Raw genomic sequence first — 22,434 nt, 5'->3', positions numbered from 1 at the left:
TCTGTTTTATTCACTCTCTCTTTTTATTTTTTTAATTTGATTTTTTTATTTTTTAAAAATGTTTTATTTTCAAGAGAGACAGAGACAGAGTGCAAACAGGGGAGGGCAGAGACAAAGGGAGACACAGAATCTGAAGCAGGCTGAGCATGTCTGCACACAGCCCGACATGGGGCTCAAACCCACGAACCATGAGATCATGACCTGAGCCAAGGTCAGACACTCAAGCAACTGAGCCACCCGGGCACCCCCACTCTCTCTTTTTAATCTTTGTGTCTCAGTTTGAGTGATTTCTATTGACCTATATTAAATTTACTGTTTCTTTCCTCAGTAAGTCTACTTATGAGCATTCTAGAAGGCATTCTTCATCTTTGTTCTGTGTTTTTCATTTCTAGCATTCCATTCACCTCTTCTTAGTTTATAACTCTCTAATGAAAATTTTTATCTATTCATCTTGTTTACCTTTCCACTAAAGTCTTTCATGTTAATCATAGTATTTTAACTTCTCTCTGATAGTTCTAATACCCGGATCACATTTGGGTCTGGTTCTCTTGATTATTTTATTTATTGGTAGTTTTTTTCTTGCTGCTTGTGTGTCTCATAATTTTTGGTTGAAAGTTGCACATCTTATTTAGAACTGTAGACAACAATAAATAGTACTTATGTGGGGAAATGGGCATACTCTATTTTTGCTAGTCCATTAGTGTGGGGATTGGGTCAGTGCACTAAGGAATTAAGCTGTGTTTGGGTTTGTGCTGTTGCTATGGCCATCCTCAGTACATGATAGAGTTCATCAGAATTTTCTAATGTTACTTTGCAGTTAGGGTAGGAGTTGGCTTGCCAGGCTTCTCCACCCTCAGCTTTAGGCTTGAGCCTGCACACAAGAGAGGTTGTTATCTGTCGCTCTTGCCCCTGCACTAGCAGTGGGTTGTTATTAGTGATACTTGGAAATTGCTAGCATGGTGCAGGGTAGGGTTTGGGTGATGGGAGCTGGAGAGCTTTTTCTTGTTCCATTTCATCCTTAGTCTTAGATAAATGCTGTGCCCCTGAGTCTCAGGGATGGGGCCTTCTTGATCTTGCCTCTCTTCAGTGGTGGAAGCTCTCTAATAGTCTGGACTCAGTATATTTTCTGCTCCTCTTCAGGGGTGAAGGATTTCCTTCTTTTTGCATTCCTTAGCAGCATTGTGTCTCAACTGGTGCCCTTAAAGTGACAGGGCTGCTGCTTTCCCCCCAGTGGTTGAGGCTTTTGTTGGTAGAGCAGATGGGGAGGAGAATCCACATGAGGTTTGTCTTTCCCACAGTGCCACTCCTTCTATCCTCAGGCCTGAACTAAAAGGAAGGCCCTCTCTGGCCTTGCACTTACCCTCAGTCCTTCTTGTGAGCATTTGATGAGATCCATGAAGAACCTGCAAGTGGGTACAAATTCCCATTGGATATGTGGCTCCCAGGGATTCTATATTCTCATGCTAGCCCACACTAGGCTTCTAGCAGTTCATATGTTTTCAGATGACTTCTTTTCACTAGCTTTTATGAGGCCTGGTATCTATCTCAGGAAGCAAGGTTTGCATCCTGTCTTGCCTTAGAGGAGGCTGTGTTTTCTTCAGGCCATTTGGTTGTCCTGTGACCTTTGCTGTCTGATGAGTTCCAAAAAGGTTAATATTTTGTAAATTATACAGCTTTCCTTTGTTTTAAGGGTGGTTACACACCCTTTCCAGCTTTCCGCGTCTTTGGGAATATTTTCATTTACTGACTTTTCAAGGCCTGAGATTTGAGTTTGCTGCTTCATTTGGGTACAGTTAAATTCTGATTCTCAAATGAACTAGCATTAAAAGCATGGCTAATGTCCTTGCAGAAACTTGGGGACTGTGGCAGCCGTGGAGCCAGTGTAGTGCCACGTGTGGGGATGGTGTCAGAGAGCGACGCCGCGTGTGCCTGACTTCCTTCCCCTCCAGACCTGGCTGCCCTGGAATGTCCTCGGAGACCTCCCTGTGTTCCCTGGAGGAGTGTGCTGGTAGGTATGCTTCTTTCTTCGGGAATCTCTCCACAGAGGGACTGTTGAACCTTGACCTGCCTGAAAATCACCAACCTGAGTTCAGAGGTGGACTCATTGACACTCTGTTATTGCTGCTGGCTTTACTAAGGCTATGCTCAGTAGTTTTTCTATGACTGGGAGTAGCTGGCCAGTGAGATGGCGGGGGATTTCACACTATGGAAGACAGGGAAATGACAAGGAAATCATTTTTAAAAATACAAAAATAGGAGGGATGATCTTTTCTTCCCGAGATATTTTTGGTTGTGCTTTTGTTTTCTTATTTATCCTTTACTGCTTCCTGCTAAAATTGTGGAAGAACATGTAAAAAATGCTTTTTCTCATCATCTCAGAGAAGCTCGAGGGGACCATATAGACGGTTATTTGTCAAAATGGGTCAAGTCACCCTGTCTTATCCCTGAATGGCCTTACATTTCCTCTTTATTACCCCTATTCAGGAGGAGAAGGTGGGGAGATTTCTTCTTGTCATCATCTAGAGACTGGCCTTTCTGTCATCCTCTCAGCATCTTGAAGGCACTCGTGGGTGTTCAGTGAGTTTTGATATGAATGGTTTATAGATGTAATGCTGACAAGCTCGGTTAGGTGTGCTTCAGCTTATGGAGTTGAATTCCATTCGTTTGCTACAGGTTACAGTAATACTAATCCTTGTTCTTTCCACACACCATCTCACCTACTGATCTACAAACAGCCCCCCACATTTAATTTGACAGCCTTTGCTTTGGTCCTGACCCTTAGATAAAGTCCTTCTGTCAAGTCCTGACTTCTTCCACTCTCCAATTCCAGGTTAGAAAACCATCCCTAGTTCTTTGTCCCTTAAGATCTGGGGGAGTTAGATTTTTTTCTGTGTTTGGATCTCAGAGCATCTTTAAGCAAAAACCACAGGCACGTGGTAACACCTTGGCCAGTGTCCCCCACATGTGATCTTACAAATTCATTTTTGCTGTCTCATTTTTCCAGCCAGACTTGTTCCCTTTATTCCAGCATCCTGAGGATGTTCTTTCTTCTGATTTCCCTCAGACTTAAGCTCTTCTGCTAGCCCTTAGCCTGCCCCTCTTCTTTCATAAGCCCTTGACCCCACTCTGAATCTGTTCTATCTCGAGTTATATTTTGTATAATTTTCTAGGCTCTATTCTCTGTCTACTCTTTCTTTATAAGCCCCCTTCACTTTCACAGCTCCTTTCTTGGGTATGAGTACCTTCAAATATATCTGTTCCTCTCAATTCTGGGATGGCATGTTGTGTTAAGATATTCTATCTAGAGTTCCATAATGAAGGAATAAATGAGTGAATGAATGGATGAACTCAATTGAATTTAAAATCAATTGTCACTGGCTTCTGTACCTTAGAAGCGACAAGATATAAATGGTTTGTTGACCATTTGCTATGTGCCAGCACTTTAAATACATTATCACACTTAATTGGGACTCTGTAGCATAGAGAGGATAACTGACCTGCCCAAGACCATAAAGCTAGAAAGCAGAGGATTAGATCTGACCCTTCTAAGCTACCTATCTTGAATAACTTGCCTTTCTGCACCGGCCAGTCTAGCTTTCTGGAAGCATCAACAACCTGGAATTAGCAATTAATTTTGAGGATATATGGAATTATTTCATGTTCTTTTGTCTTAACTCTTTAATATTGGGTGGGAACTAGAAATTTGTACTAGATTTTTGGAAAATTTGGGAACTAGAAATTATAAATTAGCAAAAAGGTCCTCAGATACATGCTTATGTGGATAAAGATGATAATTTCTTCCAAGTGTTCATCTTCGTATTCAGTCTATTTCACACTCCTTGGAAATGTAAAGATCTGTTCGTAGGCTGCTTAGCATCTGGAAATCTTCACTTCAAGTGAAAGAGGGAAGTAGATGAGGCAGAGAGGGGTGAGGTCAGCAGCTCTTGGGCTTTTCTCCAGCCATGGTTTTGAAGGGAGCCAGCACAGTCAAAGATAATAGCTAAATAAAGCGACCATGATGTGCAATTGAATTGCTGCTCCCCATGGAGGTAAGCAGCCACTGTACTTGAATGAAGTGATGTCAGGAAACAAGTCTTTCATCATTCAGCCAGGTTCACTTGGTTAAGAGTTTAGTTTTATTTGGCTTTGAAGGATGTTTTTTTGTCAAGTTCTATGTTAATTTGACCATCTCGTTCAAACTTGAGAATGGGAGGATCCACTGCCATATGTCCACATTCTGTCAGGTGGGATATTGATCATTTTGCTATTACCTTTTTAATAATGAATTAATCTAACATTTATTGGATACCAGCCATGTGTAAGTTACTATGACTGGGGTTGGGAATATAGTAAAATCTTAGATTGCGAGTAACTCGTCTACGAGTGTTCCACAAGATGAGCAAACATTTCTAATAAATTTTAACTTGATAAACAAGCAATGTCTTGCAGTACGAGTAGTACATGATGCCAAATGCCACATGATCACAATTGAGCCAATGGTTCTTGAAATTTGCTTTGATATACAAGTGCCTTGGATTACCAGCATGTTTCTGGAATGAATTATGCTCGCAAACCAAGGTTTTACTGTATGAAGATAAGGCATTGTTCCTATCTGGAAGGCACTTAGGATATAGTAGCTCAGCAGACACACAGGAATAATATACAGCACAGTGTAGAGCCTACAATGAAAAAAGTATCCACGGCTTACTATGGAAGCTTTCCGGGGTGAAAATCCATGCTGGGAATAACTCCTTTGTTGGAGGTGGTGATATCTGAGCTAAAGTTTGAGAGTTGAGTAGGTGTCACTGAGGTGAACCAAGTGAGAAAGGGAATTTAGCAAGGGGAACAATGGATGAAAACATGAAAGAAGATGGCACATTAAGAGAGCCAAAGAACTGAAAATAGTTTAATGTATCTAGAGCATAGTGTACCAGACGGAGTGGTAAAAATGAACCCAGACAGGTAGGTAGGAGCCAGATTCTAAGGGACTTTCAAGGTTTGGCCTGTATTTCAGAGGGATCTCTTAGCTATAGTATGGAGAATACATTGGAAGGGGTAGGAATGGCAGCAGCAAGGCCTGTTAAGTGTTTTTCAGGTGAAAACTCAGGTGAAAAATGAAATGATGACAGTGGAGAGGCAGAGGAGGGAAGGGGTCAAAGACTCTGGATGTGGAGAGGGATGGAGAGGGAAGTATCAAGGATTAAAACCAGGATTCTAGTACTGGCAACTTCATGGACAGCAGTGCCGTTTCCTTGAGATTGGATATATTGGATGAGAGCCAGGTTCTGGGGGAAAGAGGATGAGTCTTGGGCATGTGAAAGTGAAGGTGTTGATGGGACATTGGTGGAGAGAGTAGAGCTAATGGAGCCAGGATAGGAACTAGATCTCCTTGCTCCAAAGTCGATGTTCTTTGCTCCAAATTAAGTGAGTACTATCGTTGAAGCCAAGAAGAGAAAAAGTTTCAGGAAGTGTTGGGAAGTAGCCAATACTTCAGTCAAGGAATATCAGGACTAAATTTTTTTGAATTTAGCTACTAGATCATTAATGACCTCAGCAGAAATTATTTCACTGAAACTAATTCTGGAGGCAGGTTGCAGGACTCAGAGGTGATGATGTGGAAGGAGTAAGTCAGCAAATATAGACTCTTCTTTATTTAAGCTTTGCTGGGAGGACAAGGAATAAGATATGGTTGTGGCAGTAGTGAGAGGGTTCTGGAAGGGTCTTTTTAAAGTGAGAGGTTAAGCATGTTTGCACGGAGCTGCATAGGGGAGAAGCTGGAGAGAACTGGTACAGAGGGTTGATCCCCCTGGAGAAGGGTGACCGAGCGCACTTGGTGGACCCACCTTTCTAGGAAGATACTTCTTCCACTCCATAGAGAAAGAAGTAAATAGAAGTGTGGCTGCTCCCAAGTCTGCATGGGAGAAGAAAATGGCAAAAGAAGCTGGGGGTGTACTTTCCAGATAGCTTCTATTTTTGTGTGAATCAGTGGCATTCTGAGGAGGCGGGTTGGTAGGGGACTTGAGAAAAGTGGTGAAACTTGTAGGGAATGAAAGAATTGAGTTGCTTAGGAGCCCATGCTGCCCATGCTGTGGGCAGCTGAGGTTGGGGGCTGTCGGTAAGCAGAGGCGCTGACCCACACAGGTGCATTATTTTCTCCACCAGTGCTCCGCACCTTGGTGCAGCAGCTGGTAATTCACGTTTTGGTTTACCTAGGGATGGACTTTTGCTGTAGATCGGGGAAAGGAGTATGGCTCACTACTAAAGGTCAGAGAGAGGTTATTGGTAAGATAATGGTTTATGTAATGGATCATAAGTGTAGGGAGAGAAGTGAGGCCAGGAGTTGGCTGGCATATGGGGAGAAAATAAATGGATGAGTTGGGGAATCAGAAATTGCAGTGAGGTTGAGAAACCAGTGTAATAATATTGGCTGAGTGAGAGGAGAAGAAAATAGGCTATGAAATTGAATATTCATAAAATAGCTTGAAAATAGGCTCTGAAATTGAGTATTTCAGAAGAGGAGCAGCTGCAAACAATGGTAAGGCTTTATATGTTGGATGGGCACTGACATTGCCCAGTTGGGCCTACCTGTAGGATGGTAAGGAAGACTGAGACCCAGGTGCTAGTGACTGATGGCTGCCACAAGGTTGGAGGATGGCAATGTTGAGGGGGCATTAGGCGGATGGTCTGGGTAGATGGCATGGGCCTCAGAAGAGTAGAAGACACCTTGGATATCACCCTTAGTAACATATTTATGGATATTTATCCTCAGACAAGGGAAACAAAAGCAAAAATAAACAATTGGGACTACAAATAAAAAGCTTTTGCTGCACAACAGAGGAAACCATCAACAACACAAAAGGGCAACCTACTGAATAGAAGATATTTGCATATATCTGATAAGGGGTGAATATCCAAAAAATATAAAGAACCGACAAAACTCAACACCAAAAAAAAAAAAAAAAAAGAAAAGACAAAAACAAAAAACAACAACAAAGAATCCAATTCAAAAAGGGCAGAGGACATGAATAGACAGTTTTACAAAGAAGACGTACAGATGGCCAACAGACCAATGAGGAGATGGTCAAGATCACTCATCATCAGGGAAATACAAATAAAAACCACAATGAGATATCACCTCACAGCAGACAGAATGGCTAGTACGAAAAAGACAAGAAACAGTAAGTGTCGGTGAGGATATGGAGAAAAGAGAGCATCTTGTGCACTGTTGGTAGGAATGTGAATTGATGCAGCTACTGCAGAAATACTATGAAGGATCTTCAAAAATTAAAAAAATAGAAATATGATATGATCTAGCAGTTCCACTACTGAGTATTTACCCAAAGAAAATGAACACTAATTCTAAAAGATACATGCACCCTCTGTTTATTGCAGCAGCATTTACAATAGCCAAAATATGGAAGCAACCCAAGTGCTCATCAGTAGATGGAATGGATAAAGGAGAGGTATTATGATAAGTGAGACAAATACCACCTGATATCATTTATTTGTAGAATCTAAAAAACAAAACAAAAAAATGAATTCTTAAACAGAGAACAGACTGCTTGTTGCCTAAAGGAGGTGAGTGGGGGCAGATGGGCAAAATAAAGAAGATTAAGAGGTACAGACTTTACAGTTATAAAATAAATAAGTCATGGAAGTGAAAAGTACAGCATAGAGAATTTTTTTTTTTTAAGTAGAATTTTGACACGGAGGTATCAAACAGCTGAAAATGGCAATCAGAAATGAGAAGAGTGAGGAACACTCCGTGCTGCTGGTCTTGTTTGCTTATTATAAACAAGTGTGCATCACAGCTTCCACACAAGAGGGTGGGCAGGGGAAGCCGTGCCCCGCAGGAGATCCAGTCCCCTCAGGTAAGGCAAGGAAGGAGGCAAAGGGAAAGGTTCTGGATGCTGAGGAGTTTGGTTATCCCATTGGTGGGGGGAAGCAGAAAAGACAGGGAAGCAGTGGGAAAGTGGGTTATGGACATGACACACAGAGCTGGTAGTGGTAAGACTTAGGGGGCAATGGGACAGGACAGGTGACTGGAAGCCCCTGAAGGGTGGACAGTGACAAAGAGGTAAGAGAGGGGAGGCCTGGTGGCATTAGGTGGTCTCAGTTTCCTGGGTATTTCAGTGGCAGTACAGGCTGAGGCCCCAGCTGGTGTCTGAAGCTTGGTGAAACATTTTGATGACCATGGGACAAAGCAGTTGGAGACAGCAGGGAAGAAAAAGACAAATCAACACCCCACGGAAGGAGGCAAGAGGAGAGGACAGCTGGAAAGAGAAGAGTGAGCCGAAGAGGCTTCAACCAGGAAAGCAAGTTCTTTGACATTAGAAGGGAAACTGGAGTTGCATTACATTACCTAGAGACTTGTGCTTGTCTCCGCAGCACATGTACTAAAATTGGAACCATACAGAGATCAGCATGGCCCCTGTGCAAGGATGACACACATTCGTGGAGCGTTCGCTATTGCCTAAAGACTTATTTTCACCTATTAATTTCTTCAGATATGCGAACTGAGATACAACCTACCTGAATCATTTTGCATGTCAGGTTTTAATACTTGATAGGAATTTTCTGCTGTGCATCTCAAAGGTACATTTAACTATAGATATCCCGTGTTCACCATATCTTGATTTTACCCTGACACTTTCCTTATGCTGCTACTTTCTATGTGGAACATTTGAGACACGTGTTAGCAGGAGCCAGTGAGCCCCGAAGTCACCCCTGATTGTGGTTTATCTGCTCACCTCATTTCCGTGTGCCTTGGTGTTTTTTGTTTTGTTGTTGTTGTTGTTGTCGTTGTTGTTTCTGTTTTGGGGGTTTTTTTTGTTTTGTTTTGTTTTGTTTAAGCTGCCAGCAGAGACACGTGTGTTAAGACCCGAAATCCCAGTCCTTGTTTATTTTACGTTTTTTTTCTAGAACTGCTAGATAATCAGAACCTTAAAACCACGCAGAGAAATCAATACCAGAGAATACATTTGCTCTCCCTTGTCTTGTAGCTTTCCAGCCGTCCAGTGCATCCCCTCTTCAGCCCCAGGGTCCGGTGAAGTCCAACAACATCGTGACCGTCACTGGGATTTCCCTGTGCTTGTTCATCATCCTCGCCACCGTCCTCATCACGCTGTGGCGGAAGTTCGGCCGCACCCCGAAGTGCCGCACGCCGGCTCGACACAACTCCATCCACTCCCCCAGCTTCCGGAAGAACTCGGACGAGGAGAACATCTGCGAGCTGAGCGAGCAGCGCGGCAGCTTCTCGGACGGGGGCGACGGGCCCGCGGGGGGCCCGGGGGACGCGGGCATCCCCCTGACCTACAGGCGCAGTGTGCCCGCGGCTCCCGAGGACGACGCCTCCGGCAGCGAGAGCGTGCAGTCCAACGCCCAGAAGATCATCCCCCCGCTGTTCAGCTACCGCCTGGCCCAGCAGCAGCTGAAGGAGATGAAGAAGAAGGGCCTGACGGAAACCACCAAGGTGTACCACGTGTCTCAGAGTCCCCTGACGGACACGGCCATCGACGCCGCCGCCGTGCCCCCCTTAGACGTAGAAAGCCCAGACGAAGCCGCGGCAAACAAGTTCCGGATCAAATCCCCGTTTCTGGAGCAGCCGGCGGGCGGGGCCGCGGCCAGGCCCCCCTCCAGGCCCGACCACCCGGCGTGTCAGGCCAGTTGCGCCGTCAGCCCCAGCCAGACGGTGATCCGCAAGTCAGCCACGAGGCACGTGGGCGGCAGAGGGGCGCTGCCGGAGAGGAGCCACCCCAGGGGCTCCCACTTCAGGAGGACCGCTAGTTTTCACGAAGCCAAGCAGGCCCGGCCCTTCCGGGAGAGGAGCATGTCCACCCTGACTCCACGCCAGGCCCCGGCCTACAGTTCTAGGACGCGGACCTGGGACCAGGCCGAAGACAGATTTCGGCCTCACAGTCGAGGCGCCGCCCCGTTTCCCGAGAAACCGGAAGGGGCGGGTGCAACCAGAGGTCCATTGAGCCCTGCCCCTAAGTCCTACACCCTGGGGCAGCCCGTGCGGAAACCAGACCTGGGGGACAGCCAGGCAAGCTTCGTGGTAGGAGGTGAGAGAACAGAGCCTCACAGATCTCGGAGGGGACCGTCCCCCAGTCACAGGAGTGCCTCAAGGAAGCAGCCTTCCCCCACTGCCCCCAAAGACAGCTACCAGAGGGTCAGCCCCCTGAGCCCTTCTCAGGGTAGAAAAGACAAGTGTCAGAGTTTCCCAGCCCACCCTGAGTTTGCCTTCTATGATAATACGTCATTTGGCCTCACGGAGGCTGAGCAGAGGATGCTGGACCTCCCGGGCTATTTTGGGTCAAATGAAGAGGATGAAACCACGAGTAGTCTCAGTGTGGAGAAGTTAGTCATCTAGACCCACATCAGCCTGAGACTTCATACAGCTGGGGTCCTTTGCCCAGCTCCTGGTATCAGCTGCTCACAGAGCTCTATGGACTGTTTTGTATAGCTGTCTGTACATCAGGATTGGGTGGGGAGGGAGTAACTCAAGTGTGTGCATGTGTTTTCATTCATAAGGAAGAAGTTACTTATCTTGAACGTTTCCCTTTGTTATCCTAGTTCTATTGGTTTATTACTAATAACCACAATAATAAAATTTAAACAAGAGTGAAATAGGGCTTGGTCTCTCATGTGGATGTGAAAGGACAAGATGTGACTTGTAAGTATTAAGTGCTTTGAACACTTTGTTGGCGGTGTCGGACATGAAGGAAATTTGGAAGTCTCAACTTATTATAATAAGGGCTGGAACAAAGCTAACTTTGTTTATTAAGTTGTAAATAAGAATTTGACTCCTACAGGGGCAGTACTGAATGAGTTTCATGTTTGGCAGATCAAGTCAATTTTGACTGGTATGTACTAGACTACCTAGAAAATGCTGATGCCACAAGAGATTTCAGAAGAACCTTTCATGCTAGAGTTGGGTGATATCTTAATGTTTTTTATGCAACAAAGAGTCCTGGTGACTTGACACAAATTAGGCGAGTTGATTCTGCTTTGGATAAATAATATAAGAAGCTGATTGTTCAGGTAGTCAAATGAAGACCTATTCATATACTCATTGTTCGGAGCAAAGAGTATACATTTTAGAAAGGAAAGTATTGTCTCCTGAGAGAGTATCAACTAGAACATGGGTAGTGAATGCTGATAAGGACGCTGACTGGCATTAAGATTCTGACCGTGTGTGCCTGGACCAGACTGGCAGCCAAGACCCCAGAGGGTGTCCTTCTGAAACCAGTGTGTATATGTTTCTAAAGATGACTTTATCATGTTACTCAAAGTATGTGAATTAATCTCAGGTACATGGAAAGCAGGTAGACTAGACTGTTTTTAGTGCTTAACTTTTTTAATTGGAAGAACGAAGTAAAGGAAGTAGAAAAAAATAAGTCTTTTAGAAATAAATCTTTTGTTTTCTGGTTCAATCTGCCTACCACCCTTTTCAGGTGAAGAATGGGAGGCTCAGGGAAGGGAATTAACTCTTGCAGGATTAGATGGACAGAGACTCCTATTTTTATTCTAATGGCCATTATGCACGATGCCATCACAGCCTTTGCAACTCTTCTCTGACAGCAGGGACCTCAGGAGAAAGCTGGCCCTTTCGGCAAGAAGAGGGCATAGAGAGATGCTTTTACTAGCTTTTCCCAAAGGAAGGAAAACTTTCTACTGCTTGATGTTACGACTGGTCTTGCAGCTTGCTTTGTTTGGAAGCGAGGGCCAAGCAGAAAAACCTAAAGGTTGGGCTCTTTCCCTGGAAGTCTGTCATCAGGTATCACGTGGGCAATCTTCAATCTGGTGTACTTCCTTTCAGCCCTAGAACCTAATGCCTTATCTGCATACATTTGAGTAGCTGCACTTCTGGTTCACCATGACCTCTTTCGCGGCCACACCCACCTTGCCTTTTACATTGTTTTACTTCTTCCTTGTAGAGTTTATCAGGATATCAGCCTGCTGGTGAAGGTTCAAGGACCAACGGAGAGAATCGAATGAGGTGGGACAAAAAAAAAAAAAAATTCACAAATGCAAATACTGTACTTTTTAAATTTTCTCTTTTATTGTTGCATTGCCACTTCATTTGTGCCATTGTCCCAAATTAAAACATACTTCCTTTTGGAAATGCTTTCATAATGACATCTACCTTTCAGGAACAGGAGGAGTAGATTATTCAGTGGTATCTGACAGCTGTTATGTGCTGATGCAAAGAAGAGGAAACCAGGCTTCTTAATCTACATTTTCTTGGTTTACCATATTAGAAAGCTTTGTTCTCTTTCCAGGTTCACAGGCTTGCATGCCAACTTTTGAGGACAGAGGGCACATGCTCACTTGTTCCATACTTCACAGTGAATTTCCCTACAGTGTCAGACTAAAACCGAAACAGACAAAAAGAAGGTGAAAATTAGAGGAAAACACTATGAACAGAAAGATTTGCGTTCCAGTGATGTTCTTTCCCAATATAGCATGCATCTAAATTAATGTAACCGTGAAATAATATCAGTGTGTAACCTGTTCACCATCTACCTAGCACAGTTTTCTGTGGCTCTAATCAAAAGCCAACTTTACCATTCTAAGTTAAGCTAATTTGGCCCTTGTCTCGGAGAAAGAGAAAAGTAGATATTTGTCTTTGGCGGATAAGTGGTAAACTTCATCAGAAATAATCTCCTATAGAAGAATATGTTCCAAATGAAAGAATAAGATAAAACCTCAGAAAAAGACCTTAATGAAATGGGTATAAGTAGTTACGTGATAAAGAGTTCAAAGTAATAGTCATAAAGGTGCTAATTGAAAATGGAACAAAAATGGATGAACACAGTGAGAACTTAAATAGATAGAAAACATAAGAAAATACCAACCAGACTTCTGGGCAGATGGTGTAGAAGGAGGAGTATGAGGATTCTGAGTTTCCCTCATCCCACAGGCACACCTAGATAACAGCCCCATCCGTGCAACTAACCCAGAAAACAACCCAAAGTCTGGCAGAACAGACTTTCCACAGTTAATCATAGGGAGGAGACCACACTGAAAAGAGTGGGAGAGGTGGAGATGTGGTCAAGAACCACACTCCCAGTGAGACTTACCACAAATGGGAGGAAGAAGAGAGAGGAGCAGACCCCACAACAGTCACCACAGGCACAGCAGACCTGCACTGGGAAGATGAATCCCCATAACACTTGGCTTTGAAAACCAGCTGGGCTTAACTTACTGACCTTTTAAACTGTGGAGCTTAATTCCAAGTTCTTCAAAAACCAGCAGGCTTAGCTCTTTGAGAGCAAGAGGACAATCAGAAACCGAGTCCCTACCCTTGAAGAAACAGAATGACAATCCCACCAAGATAAGCATAGAAGCAGCAGTTCAAAAGTGTCTGGGATTTTTCTGAAGGAGATTTATTTACTAATCTCAGAGTGCGTGCTGGAGAGCAGGGATCTTTAGGCAACTTCTCCAAGAACAAATATCTAGTAGAGAACCATTTCTCTCCCCTGCCCTCCCAGCGTAGATACCTGGACACCTGCGGATACCAGCATGGACCCTCCACCTACCTTGCTAACACCACGTGCCCCATCCCCACCTTCTCCTGAGGATCCCTCTAACCTGCCCCACTCAGCAGAGGTTCCTCCAAAGTTCCTCCTGCCTCCTCTCATCCTGCAAGCAGCTCTGGCAGGAATTGGTGCCACTCTAAAGTGGCTCCTGCCTTGGGGAGAGGGAAAGATAAACACACACACCACTACACTTGCGGTGCCAGCAGCCAAACCCTATAACTGGCAGTGCAGAGAGAGGGCCCTGTCAATTAGTGTGTCTGTAGCCCCAGCAGGTGGACTGGGGACAGGCGTCTGATCTGACTGCTGGCCCCACCCACCAGCAAAAACCTCTCAAGGTGCAGTACACAGGGAAAGCCCTGCAGTTTGGGAGGCTGCAGCCCTGGTAGATTGGGGACAGGCATCTGGTCTAACTGCTGGCCCCATCCACCAACAAAATCCTCCTGGGGAAGAGACAGAACACCCCACAGGTTGGCGCTACCGTAACCCCAAAAGACAGATGGCGGACAGGCATCCGGTTTGACTGCAGGCCCCATCACCAATGAAAGCTTCTCAGGGGACAAGGTGGGGAGAATGCCCTGCAGTTTGGAGTGACAGCAGTGACAGCAAATGGGCTGAGGGCAGGCATCTGGTCTGACTACTGGCACCGCCTAACTAGAAGCCCATAGCAACTCCAAACTGGCTCCTTAACAGTACAGGGTCCAAACCCTGCCTACAACAAACTGGGCCATTGCAGATGACTAGACTGAAGGCAAACCAGGCTCAGCCACGACAATAAGGTGCACAAAACCCATACAGGAAACCAGAAGTGCCTGGTTCTGGTAAATGGGACGTTGCACTACAGGGCACCACAGGACTTCTCTTTCATAAGGTTACTACTTTGAAGATAAAGAGACATAGCTGGCTTTTCTAATACATAGACACAATGAGTTAGACAAAATGAGACTGAGAACTGTGTCCCAAATGAAAGAATAGGACAAAACCACAACAAAAGAGCTAAATGAAAGACAAGCAATATTCCTGATACAGAATTCAAAATAATGGTCATAAATACACTTACCGGACTTGAGAAAAGAGTGGAGGACCTCAGGGGGACCTTCAAGAAAGAGATATAAAATATTAAAAAGAACCAATCAGAGATGAAGAAATGAATAACTGACATGAAAAATACACTAAAGGGAATCAATAGCAGATTAGAGAAGGCAGAAGAATGGATCAGTGAGCTGAAAGAGTAATAGAAAACAACCAAACTGAACAGCAAGAGATAAAAAGAATAATAAAAAAAAAGAATAGGTTACGGGAATTCAGTGACATCATCATGCAAAATAACATTTGCATTACAGGAATCCCAGAAGGACAAGAGAGAGAAAAGGGGGCAGAAAACTTACTTGAAAAAATAATAGCTGAAAACTTCCTGCAACTGGAGATGGAAACAGACATCCAGATCCAGAAAGGACAAAAGGCCCCAACAAAATCAACCCAAGAAGGTCCATACCAAGACACATAGTAACTAAAATTACAAAATGTAGTCATAAAGACAAAAATTTTAAAGCAGCAAAAGAAAACAGTTATGTACAAGGGAAACCCCATAAGGCTATCAGCTGATTTTTCAGAAGAAACTCTTCAGGCAGAAGGGAGTAGAATGATATATTCTAAGTGCTGAAATGACTAAGCCTGCAATCGAGAATATTCTACCCACCAAGGCTGTCATTCAAAAAAGGAGACATCAAGAGTCTCCCAGACAAACAAAAGTGAACCAGACTTACAAGAAACATTGAGAGTTCTTTAAGCGAAAATAAAAGGCCATTATCAAGAATAAGAGAATTATGAAAGGAAAAAAATTCCACAGGCAAATACAAACATAATAAAAGTAGTAGATTGACATAAAGCCAGTATAGAGGTTAAAGCACAAAAGCAGTAAAGTCAATTAAATCTATAAAAATTAGTCAAGGATTTCACAAAATAAAAGGATATAAAGTATGACATCATATACATAAAATGGTGGGAGTTGAAAAAAGAGTAGTGTTTCTAGAAAGTGTTCAAATTTAAGTGACCATCAACTTAATATATAGACTGCTGTATACGTAAAATGTTATACATGAACATACTGGTAACCACAAATCAAAAACCTGTAATAGATATGCAAAAAATAAGGAAAAAAGAATCTAAGCATACCATTAAATAAGCCATCAAACCACAGGGGAAGAGAGAAAGAGAAGAAATGAACAGAGAAAAACTATAAGAACAACCATGAATCCAATAACAAAATGGCAGTAAGTACATCCCTATCATTAATTACTTTGGATGTAAATGAATTAAACACTTGATTCAAAATATATAGAATGATGGAATGGAAAAAAAACAAGACCAATCTCTATCCTGTCTACAAGAGACTCCTGCCAGGCCTAAATACACATCAAAAGTGAAGAGAGAAAAAAACATTTACCACGCAAATGGAAGTGAAAAGGTAACAGGGGTAGCAATACTCATATTGGAGAAAATAGACTTTTTAAAAAAAGACTATAATAAGACAATGGACGCTACATAGTGATAAAGAGAACAATCCAACAAGAAGATATAACAATTGTAAATATTTATGAACCCAACCTGGAAACAACATAAATACATAAAGCAGCTATTAACAGATATAAGGGAAGAAATTGACACCAATACAATAATAGTAGGGGACTTTAGCACCCACTTACATCAATAGATAGATCATCTGGATAGAGAATCAACAATGAAATAGTGCCTTTGAATAACACATTAGACCAGATGGACCTAAGAGATAGCTTCAGAACATTCCATCGAAAAACAGCAGAATACATAATCTTCTCAAGGGCACCTGAAAAATTCTCCAGAATAGTTCATATGTTAGGCCACAAAACAAGACTCAATAAATTTAAAAAATTTGAATCATATCATGTGTCTTTTCTGACCACAATGGTACGAAACTAGTTATCAATCACAAGAAAAGATCTGGAAACACACAAATACATGGAGGTTAAATAACATGCTACTAGAAAATGAATGGATCAGCCAAGATATCAAAGAGGAAATTTTAAAAAATGGAGACAAATGAAAATGTGAACACAAGGGTCCAACATCTTTGGGATGCAGCAAAACTGTTCTAAGAGGAAAGATTATACCAACAAGGGCCTACTTCAAGATGCAAGAAAAATTGCAAATAAACAACCTAACCTCATATCTAAAGGCGCTAGAAAAGAAAAATGAAGGCCAAAGCCAGAAGAAGGAAGGAAATAACAAAGAGCAAAAATAAATGAAATAGAGACTAACAACCAAAACAAAACAACACAAAAATGAACAAACAAAAACATTAGAACAGATCAATGAGACCAGCAGCTGCTTCTTGGAAAAGATCAACAGAATTCTTAAACCTTTAGGCAAACACATCAAAAAAAGAAGAGTGAGAAATAAATAAAATCAGAAATGAAGGAGGAGAAATAACAGATACCACAGAAATACAAAGGTTTTTAAAGAATATTATGAAAAATTATATGCCAACAAGTTGGACAACCTAGAAAAATGGAAACAACCTCCCAAAACCAAATTAGGAAAAAATAGGAAATTTGAACAGATTGATTACTAGCAGCAAAATTCAATCAGTAATCAAAAAAATTCCAAAAATACAGAAGTCTAGGACCCGAAGGATTCACAGGTGAATTCTCCCAAACATTTAAAGAAGAGTTAATCCCTATTCTTCTCAATCTATTCCAAAAAAAAAAAAAAAAAAAAAATAGAAAAAAGGAAGCATCCAAATTCATTCTACAAGACCACCATTACCCTTATACCAAAACTAGATAAAGACACTGCAGAAAAGAGAACTATAGCCAATAGCTCTAATAAACTCAGATGCAAAAAGCCTCAATAAAATATTTGTAAATCAAATCCAATAATACATTAAAAAATTCACTAATGATGATCAAGTGGGATTTATTCCAGGGATGCAAGGATAGTTCAATATTCATAAATCCATCAATATGGTATATCACCTTAATAAGAGAAAGGATAAAAACTATATGACCATCTCAATAGATGCAGAAAAAACATTAGACAAAGTAAAACATTCATTCATGATAAAAACTCTCAACAAAGTAGGTTTAGAGAGAACATACCTCAACATAATAATGGCCATATATGATCCATTTGTGGATAAATCCACAACTAACTTCTTACTGGTGAAAAAATGAGAGGTTTTCCTCTAAGATCAGGAACAAAACAAAGATGTCTACTCTGGCCACACTTATACAAAATAGTATGGAAAGTCCTAGCCACAGCACTCAGGCAAGAAAAAGAAATACAAGACATCTTGTATTTCTTTTCTTCTTTTTTTAAATAATTGATTGTCAATTTAGCTAACATACAGTGTATACAGTGTAGTCTTGGTTTGGGAGTGGATTCCCGTGATTCATCACTTACATACAACACCCAGTGCTCATCTCAACAAGTACCCTCCTCAATGTCCATCACCCATTTTCTCCACCCTCCCATCCCCCCACCTCCATCAACCCTCAGTTTGTTCTCTGTATTTGAGTCTCTTATGGTTTGCCTCCCTCTCTGTTTATAACATTTTTCCTTCCCTTTCCCTATGATATTCTGTTAAGTTTTTCAAATTCCGCATATGAATGAAAACATATGGTATCTGTCTTTTTTTCTGACTGATTTATTTCACTTAGCATAATACTCTCCAGTTCCATCCACGTTGTTGCAAATGGTAAGATTTCATTCTTTTTCATCACTGAGCAGTATGCTATTGTGTGTGTGTGTGTGTGTGTGTATACAACGCACACACACACACACACACACACACACACTATATCTTCTTTATCCATTCATCAGTTGATGGGCATTTGGGCTTTTTCCATAATTTGGATATTGTTGATAACACTGCTATAAACATTGTGGTACATGTGCCCCTACGATTCAGTACTCCTATATCCTTTGGATAAATTCCTAGTAGTGCAATTGCTGGGTCATAAGGTAGTTCAATTTTTAATTTTTTGAGGAACCTCCGTACTGTTTTCCAGAGTGGCTGCACTTGTTTGCATTCCCACCAACAGTGCAAGAGGGTTCCCCTTTGTCCACATCCTTGCCAACATCTGTTGTTTCCTGAGTTGTTCATTTTAGCCATTCTGACTGGTGTCAGGTGATATCTCAATGTGGTTTCAATTTGTATTTCCCTGATGATGAATGATGTTGAGCATCTTTTCAGGTGTCTGTTGGCCATCTAGATGTCTTCTTTGGAAAAGTGTCTAATCATGCCTTCTGCCTATTTCTTCACTGGATTATTTTTCAGGTGTTCAGTTTGGTAAATTCTTTATATTTTGGATACTAACACTTTATCCAATATGTCATTTACAAATATCTTTTCCCATTCTGTTGGTTGCCTTTTAGTTTTGTTGATTACTCCCTTTGCTGTGCAGAATCTTTTTATCTTGATGGGGTCCCAATAGTTCACTTTTGCCTTCATTTCCCTTCCTTTTAGAGACATGTCAAGTAAGAAGTTGCTGCAGTAGGGGTGCCTGGGTGGCTCAGTTGGTTAAGTGTCCAACTTCGGCTCAGCTCATGATCTCATGGTTCATGAGTTCTAGCCCCACGTTGGGCTCTGTGCTGACAGCTCAGAGCCTGGAGCTTGTTTCAGATTCTGTGTCTTCCTCTGTCTTTGTCTCTCTCTCTCTTTGCCCCTTCCCAGGTTGTGCTCTTTCTCTCAAAAATAAATAAACATTTAAAAAAATTAAAAAAAAAATTGAAGTTGCTGAGGCTGAGGTCAAAGAGGTTTTCTCCTCTAGGATTTTGATGGCTTCCTGTCTCACATTCAGGTCTTTTATCCATTTTGAATTTATTTTTGTGTTTGGTATAAGAAAGTGGTCCAGTTTGATTCTTCTGCATGTTGCTGTTCAGTTCTCCAAGAACCATTTGCTAAAAAGACTTTTTTCCCCCATTGGATACTGTTTCCTGCTTTGTCAAAGATCAGTTGGACATGTATTTGTGGGTCCGTTTCTGGGTTCTCTATTCTATTCCATTGGTCTATGTGTCTGTTTTTGTGCCAGTACCATACTGTCTTGATGATTACAGTTTTGTAATACAGCTTGAAGTCTGGGATTATGATGCCTCCAGCTGTGGTTTTCTTTTTCAACATTACTTTGGCTATTTGGGTTTTTTTTGTGGTTCAATACAAATTTTAGGATTGTTTGTTCTAGCTCTGTGAAGAGTATCGGTGCTATTTTGATTGGGACTGCATTGAATGTGTAGATTGCTTTGGGTAATAATTGACATTTTAACAATATTTGTTCTTCCAATCCATGAGCATGGAATGTTTTACCATTTCTTTGTGTCTTCTTCAATTTCTTTCATAAGCTTTCTATAGTTTTCAGGGTACAGATCTTTCACCTCTTTGGTTAGGTTTATTCCTAGGTATTTTATGGTTCTTGGTGGAACTGTAAATGGGATCTATTCCTTTATTTCTTTTTCTGTTGCTTCATTATTGGTGTATAGAAATGCAACTGATTTCTGTACATTGATTTTATATCCTGCAACTTTGCTGAATTCATGTATCAGTTCTAGCAGTCTTTTGGTGGAGTCTTTTGGGTTTTCCATCTACAGTATAATGTCATCCACGAAAAGTGAAAGTTTGACTACTTCTTTGCCAATTTGGATGCCTTTTGTTTTATTGTCTGATTGCTGAGGCTAGGACTTCCAATACTATATTAAACAACAGTGGTGAAAGTAGACATCCCTGTCATGTTCCTGATCTCAGAGGGAAAATTCAGTTTTTTCCCATTGAGGATGATATTAGCTGTGGGCCTTTCATATATGGCTTTTATGATATTAAAGTATGTTCCTTCTATCCTGACTTTCTTGAGGGTTTTTATTAAGAAATGATGTATTTTGTCAAATGCTTTCTCTGCATCCATTGACAAGATCATATGGTTCTTATCTTTTCTTCTATTAATGTGATGATCACATTGATTGATTTGAAGAAATATTGAACCAGCCCTGCAGCCCAGGAATGAATCTCACTTGATCATGGTGAATAATTATTTTAATATACTGTTGAATTTGATTTGCTAGTATCTTGTTGAGAATTTTTGCATCTATATTCATCAGGGATATTGGCCTGCTTTTTAGTGGGGTCTCTGGTTTGGGAATCAAGGTAATACTGGCTTCATAGAATTAGTCTGGAAGCTTTCCTTCCATTTCTATTTTTTTGGAACAGCTTGAGAAGGATAGGTATTAACTCTGCTTTAAATATCTGATAGAATCCTCCTGGGAAGCTATCTGACCCAGGACTCTTATTTGTTGGGAGATTTTTGATAACTGATTCCATTTCTTTGCTGGTTATTAGTCTGTTCAAATTTTATACTTCTTCCCATTTGGGTTGGTAGTGTGTGGGTATATAAGAATTTGTCCATTTCTTCTAGATTGTCCAGTTTGTTGGAGTATAATTTTTCATTGTATTCTCTGATAATTGTTTGTATTTCTGTGGTATTGGTTGTGATCTCTCCTTTTTCATTCATGATTTTATCTATTTGGGTCCTCTCTCTTTTCTTTTTAAGAAGTCTGGCTAGGGGGTTATTAATTTTGTTTATTCTTTCAAGAAACCAGCTCTTAGATTCATTGATCTGTTCACTGTTTTTTGGGCATTCTATATTGTTTGTTTCTGTTCTAATTTTTATTATTTCTCATCTTCTGCTGGCTTTGGGCTTTCTTTGCTGCTCTGTTTCTAGTTCCTTTAGGTGTGAGATTAGGTTCTGTTGTTGGGATCTTTCTTGTTTCATGAGATAGGCTGGGATTGCAATGTATTTTCCTCTTAGGACTGCCTTTGCTGCATCCCAAAGAGTTTGGACTGCCATGTTTTCATTTTCATTTGCTTCCATATATTTTTTTTTTATTTCTTCTTTAATTTCCTGGTTGACCCATTTATTCTTTAGTAGAATGTTCTTTAACCTCCATATATTTGGAGGCTTTCTAAATTTTTTCTTTTGGTTGATTTCAAGTTTTATAACATTGTGATCTGAAAATATGCATGGTATGACCTCAATTCTTTTATATTTTTTGAGGGCTGCTGTGTGACCCCATATGTGATCTATTTTGGAGAAAGTTCGATGTGCACTCGAGAAGAATGTGTATTCTGCTGCTTTGGGATGAAAAGTTTTGAATATACCCATCAAGTCCATCTGGTCCAGTGTATCATTCAAGGCCATTGTTTCCTTATTGATTTTCTGTGTAGATGATCTTTCCATTGCTATACGTGGAGTATTAAAGTCACTTACAATTACAGTAGAATTATACAGTATAATTATCAATAAGTTTGCTTATGTTTGTGATTAATTTATATATTTGGGTTTCTCACATTTGGGGCATAAATATTTACAATTATTACCTCTTCTTGATGGATCGACCCCTTAATTTTGATATAATGCCCTTCTTCATCTCTTGTTACAGTTTTGGTTTAAAATCTAGTCTGTCTGATATAAGTATGGCTACTCCAGCTTTCTTTTGACATCTAGTAGCATGATAGATGGTTCTCCATCCCCTCACTTTCAATCTGCAGATGTTTTTAGGTCTAAAATGAGTCTCTTGTAGGCAGCATATATATGGATCTTGTTTTTTTTTTATCCAACCTGATATCCTGTGTCTTTTGATTGGGGCATTTAGTCCATTTACATTCAGAGTTATTATTGAAAGATACGAATTTAGTGTCATTGTGTTATCTGTAGGTTTCATGGTTGTGGTGATGTCTCTGGTACTTTTTAGTTTTTGCTGCTTTCCACTCACAGAGTCTCCTTTAGGATCTCTTGCAGGGTTGGTTTAGTAGTCATGAACTCCTTTAGTTTTTGTTTGTCTGGGAAAGACTTTATTCTGAATGACA

At 41.2% G+C, this 22,434-nt stretch overlaps 1 protein-coding gene and 1 non-coding gene across 3 annotated transcripts in view; both read left to right on the top strand.

Moving 5' to 3' along the window:
• Nucleotides 1–22,434, top strand: part of THSD1 (thrombospondin type 1 domain containing 1) — a 66,360-nt gene that overhangs the window by 17,927 nt on the left and 25,999 nt on the right. Inside the window, exons 4-5 of one of the 2 annotated variants that reach the window (XM_042961818.1) lie at nucleotides 1,850–2,008; nucleotides 9,003–12,001. In XM_042961818.1, coding sequence (XP_042817752.1) covers nucleotides 1,850–2,008; nucleotides 9,003–10,372 — 1,529 coding nt within the window. In that variant the 3' untranslated portion in view covers nucleotides 10,373–12,001. The remainder of the gene's footprint in view (nucleotides 1–1,849; nucleotides 2,009–9,002; nucleotides 12,002–22,434) is intronic. The other variant, XM_042961879.1, reaches the window with a different exon arrangement.
• Nucleotides 8,373–8,474, top strand: LOC122232106. The gene has a single exon (XR_006209461.1). It is a non-coding gene; the product is annotated as a U6 spliceosomal RNA (small nuclear RNA).

Source organism: Panthera tigris, chromosome A1 (genome assembly GCF_018350195.1).
Source record: "Panthera tigris isolate Pti1 chromosome A1, P.tigris_Pti1_mat1.1, whole genome shotgun sequence".
In the NCBI taxonomy this organism is placed as follows: Eukaryota; Metazoa; Chordata; class Mammalia; order Carnivora; family Felidae; genus Panthera; species Panthera tigris.
This window is presented reverse-complemented; position numbering and strand designations above follow the sequence as displayed.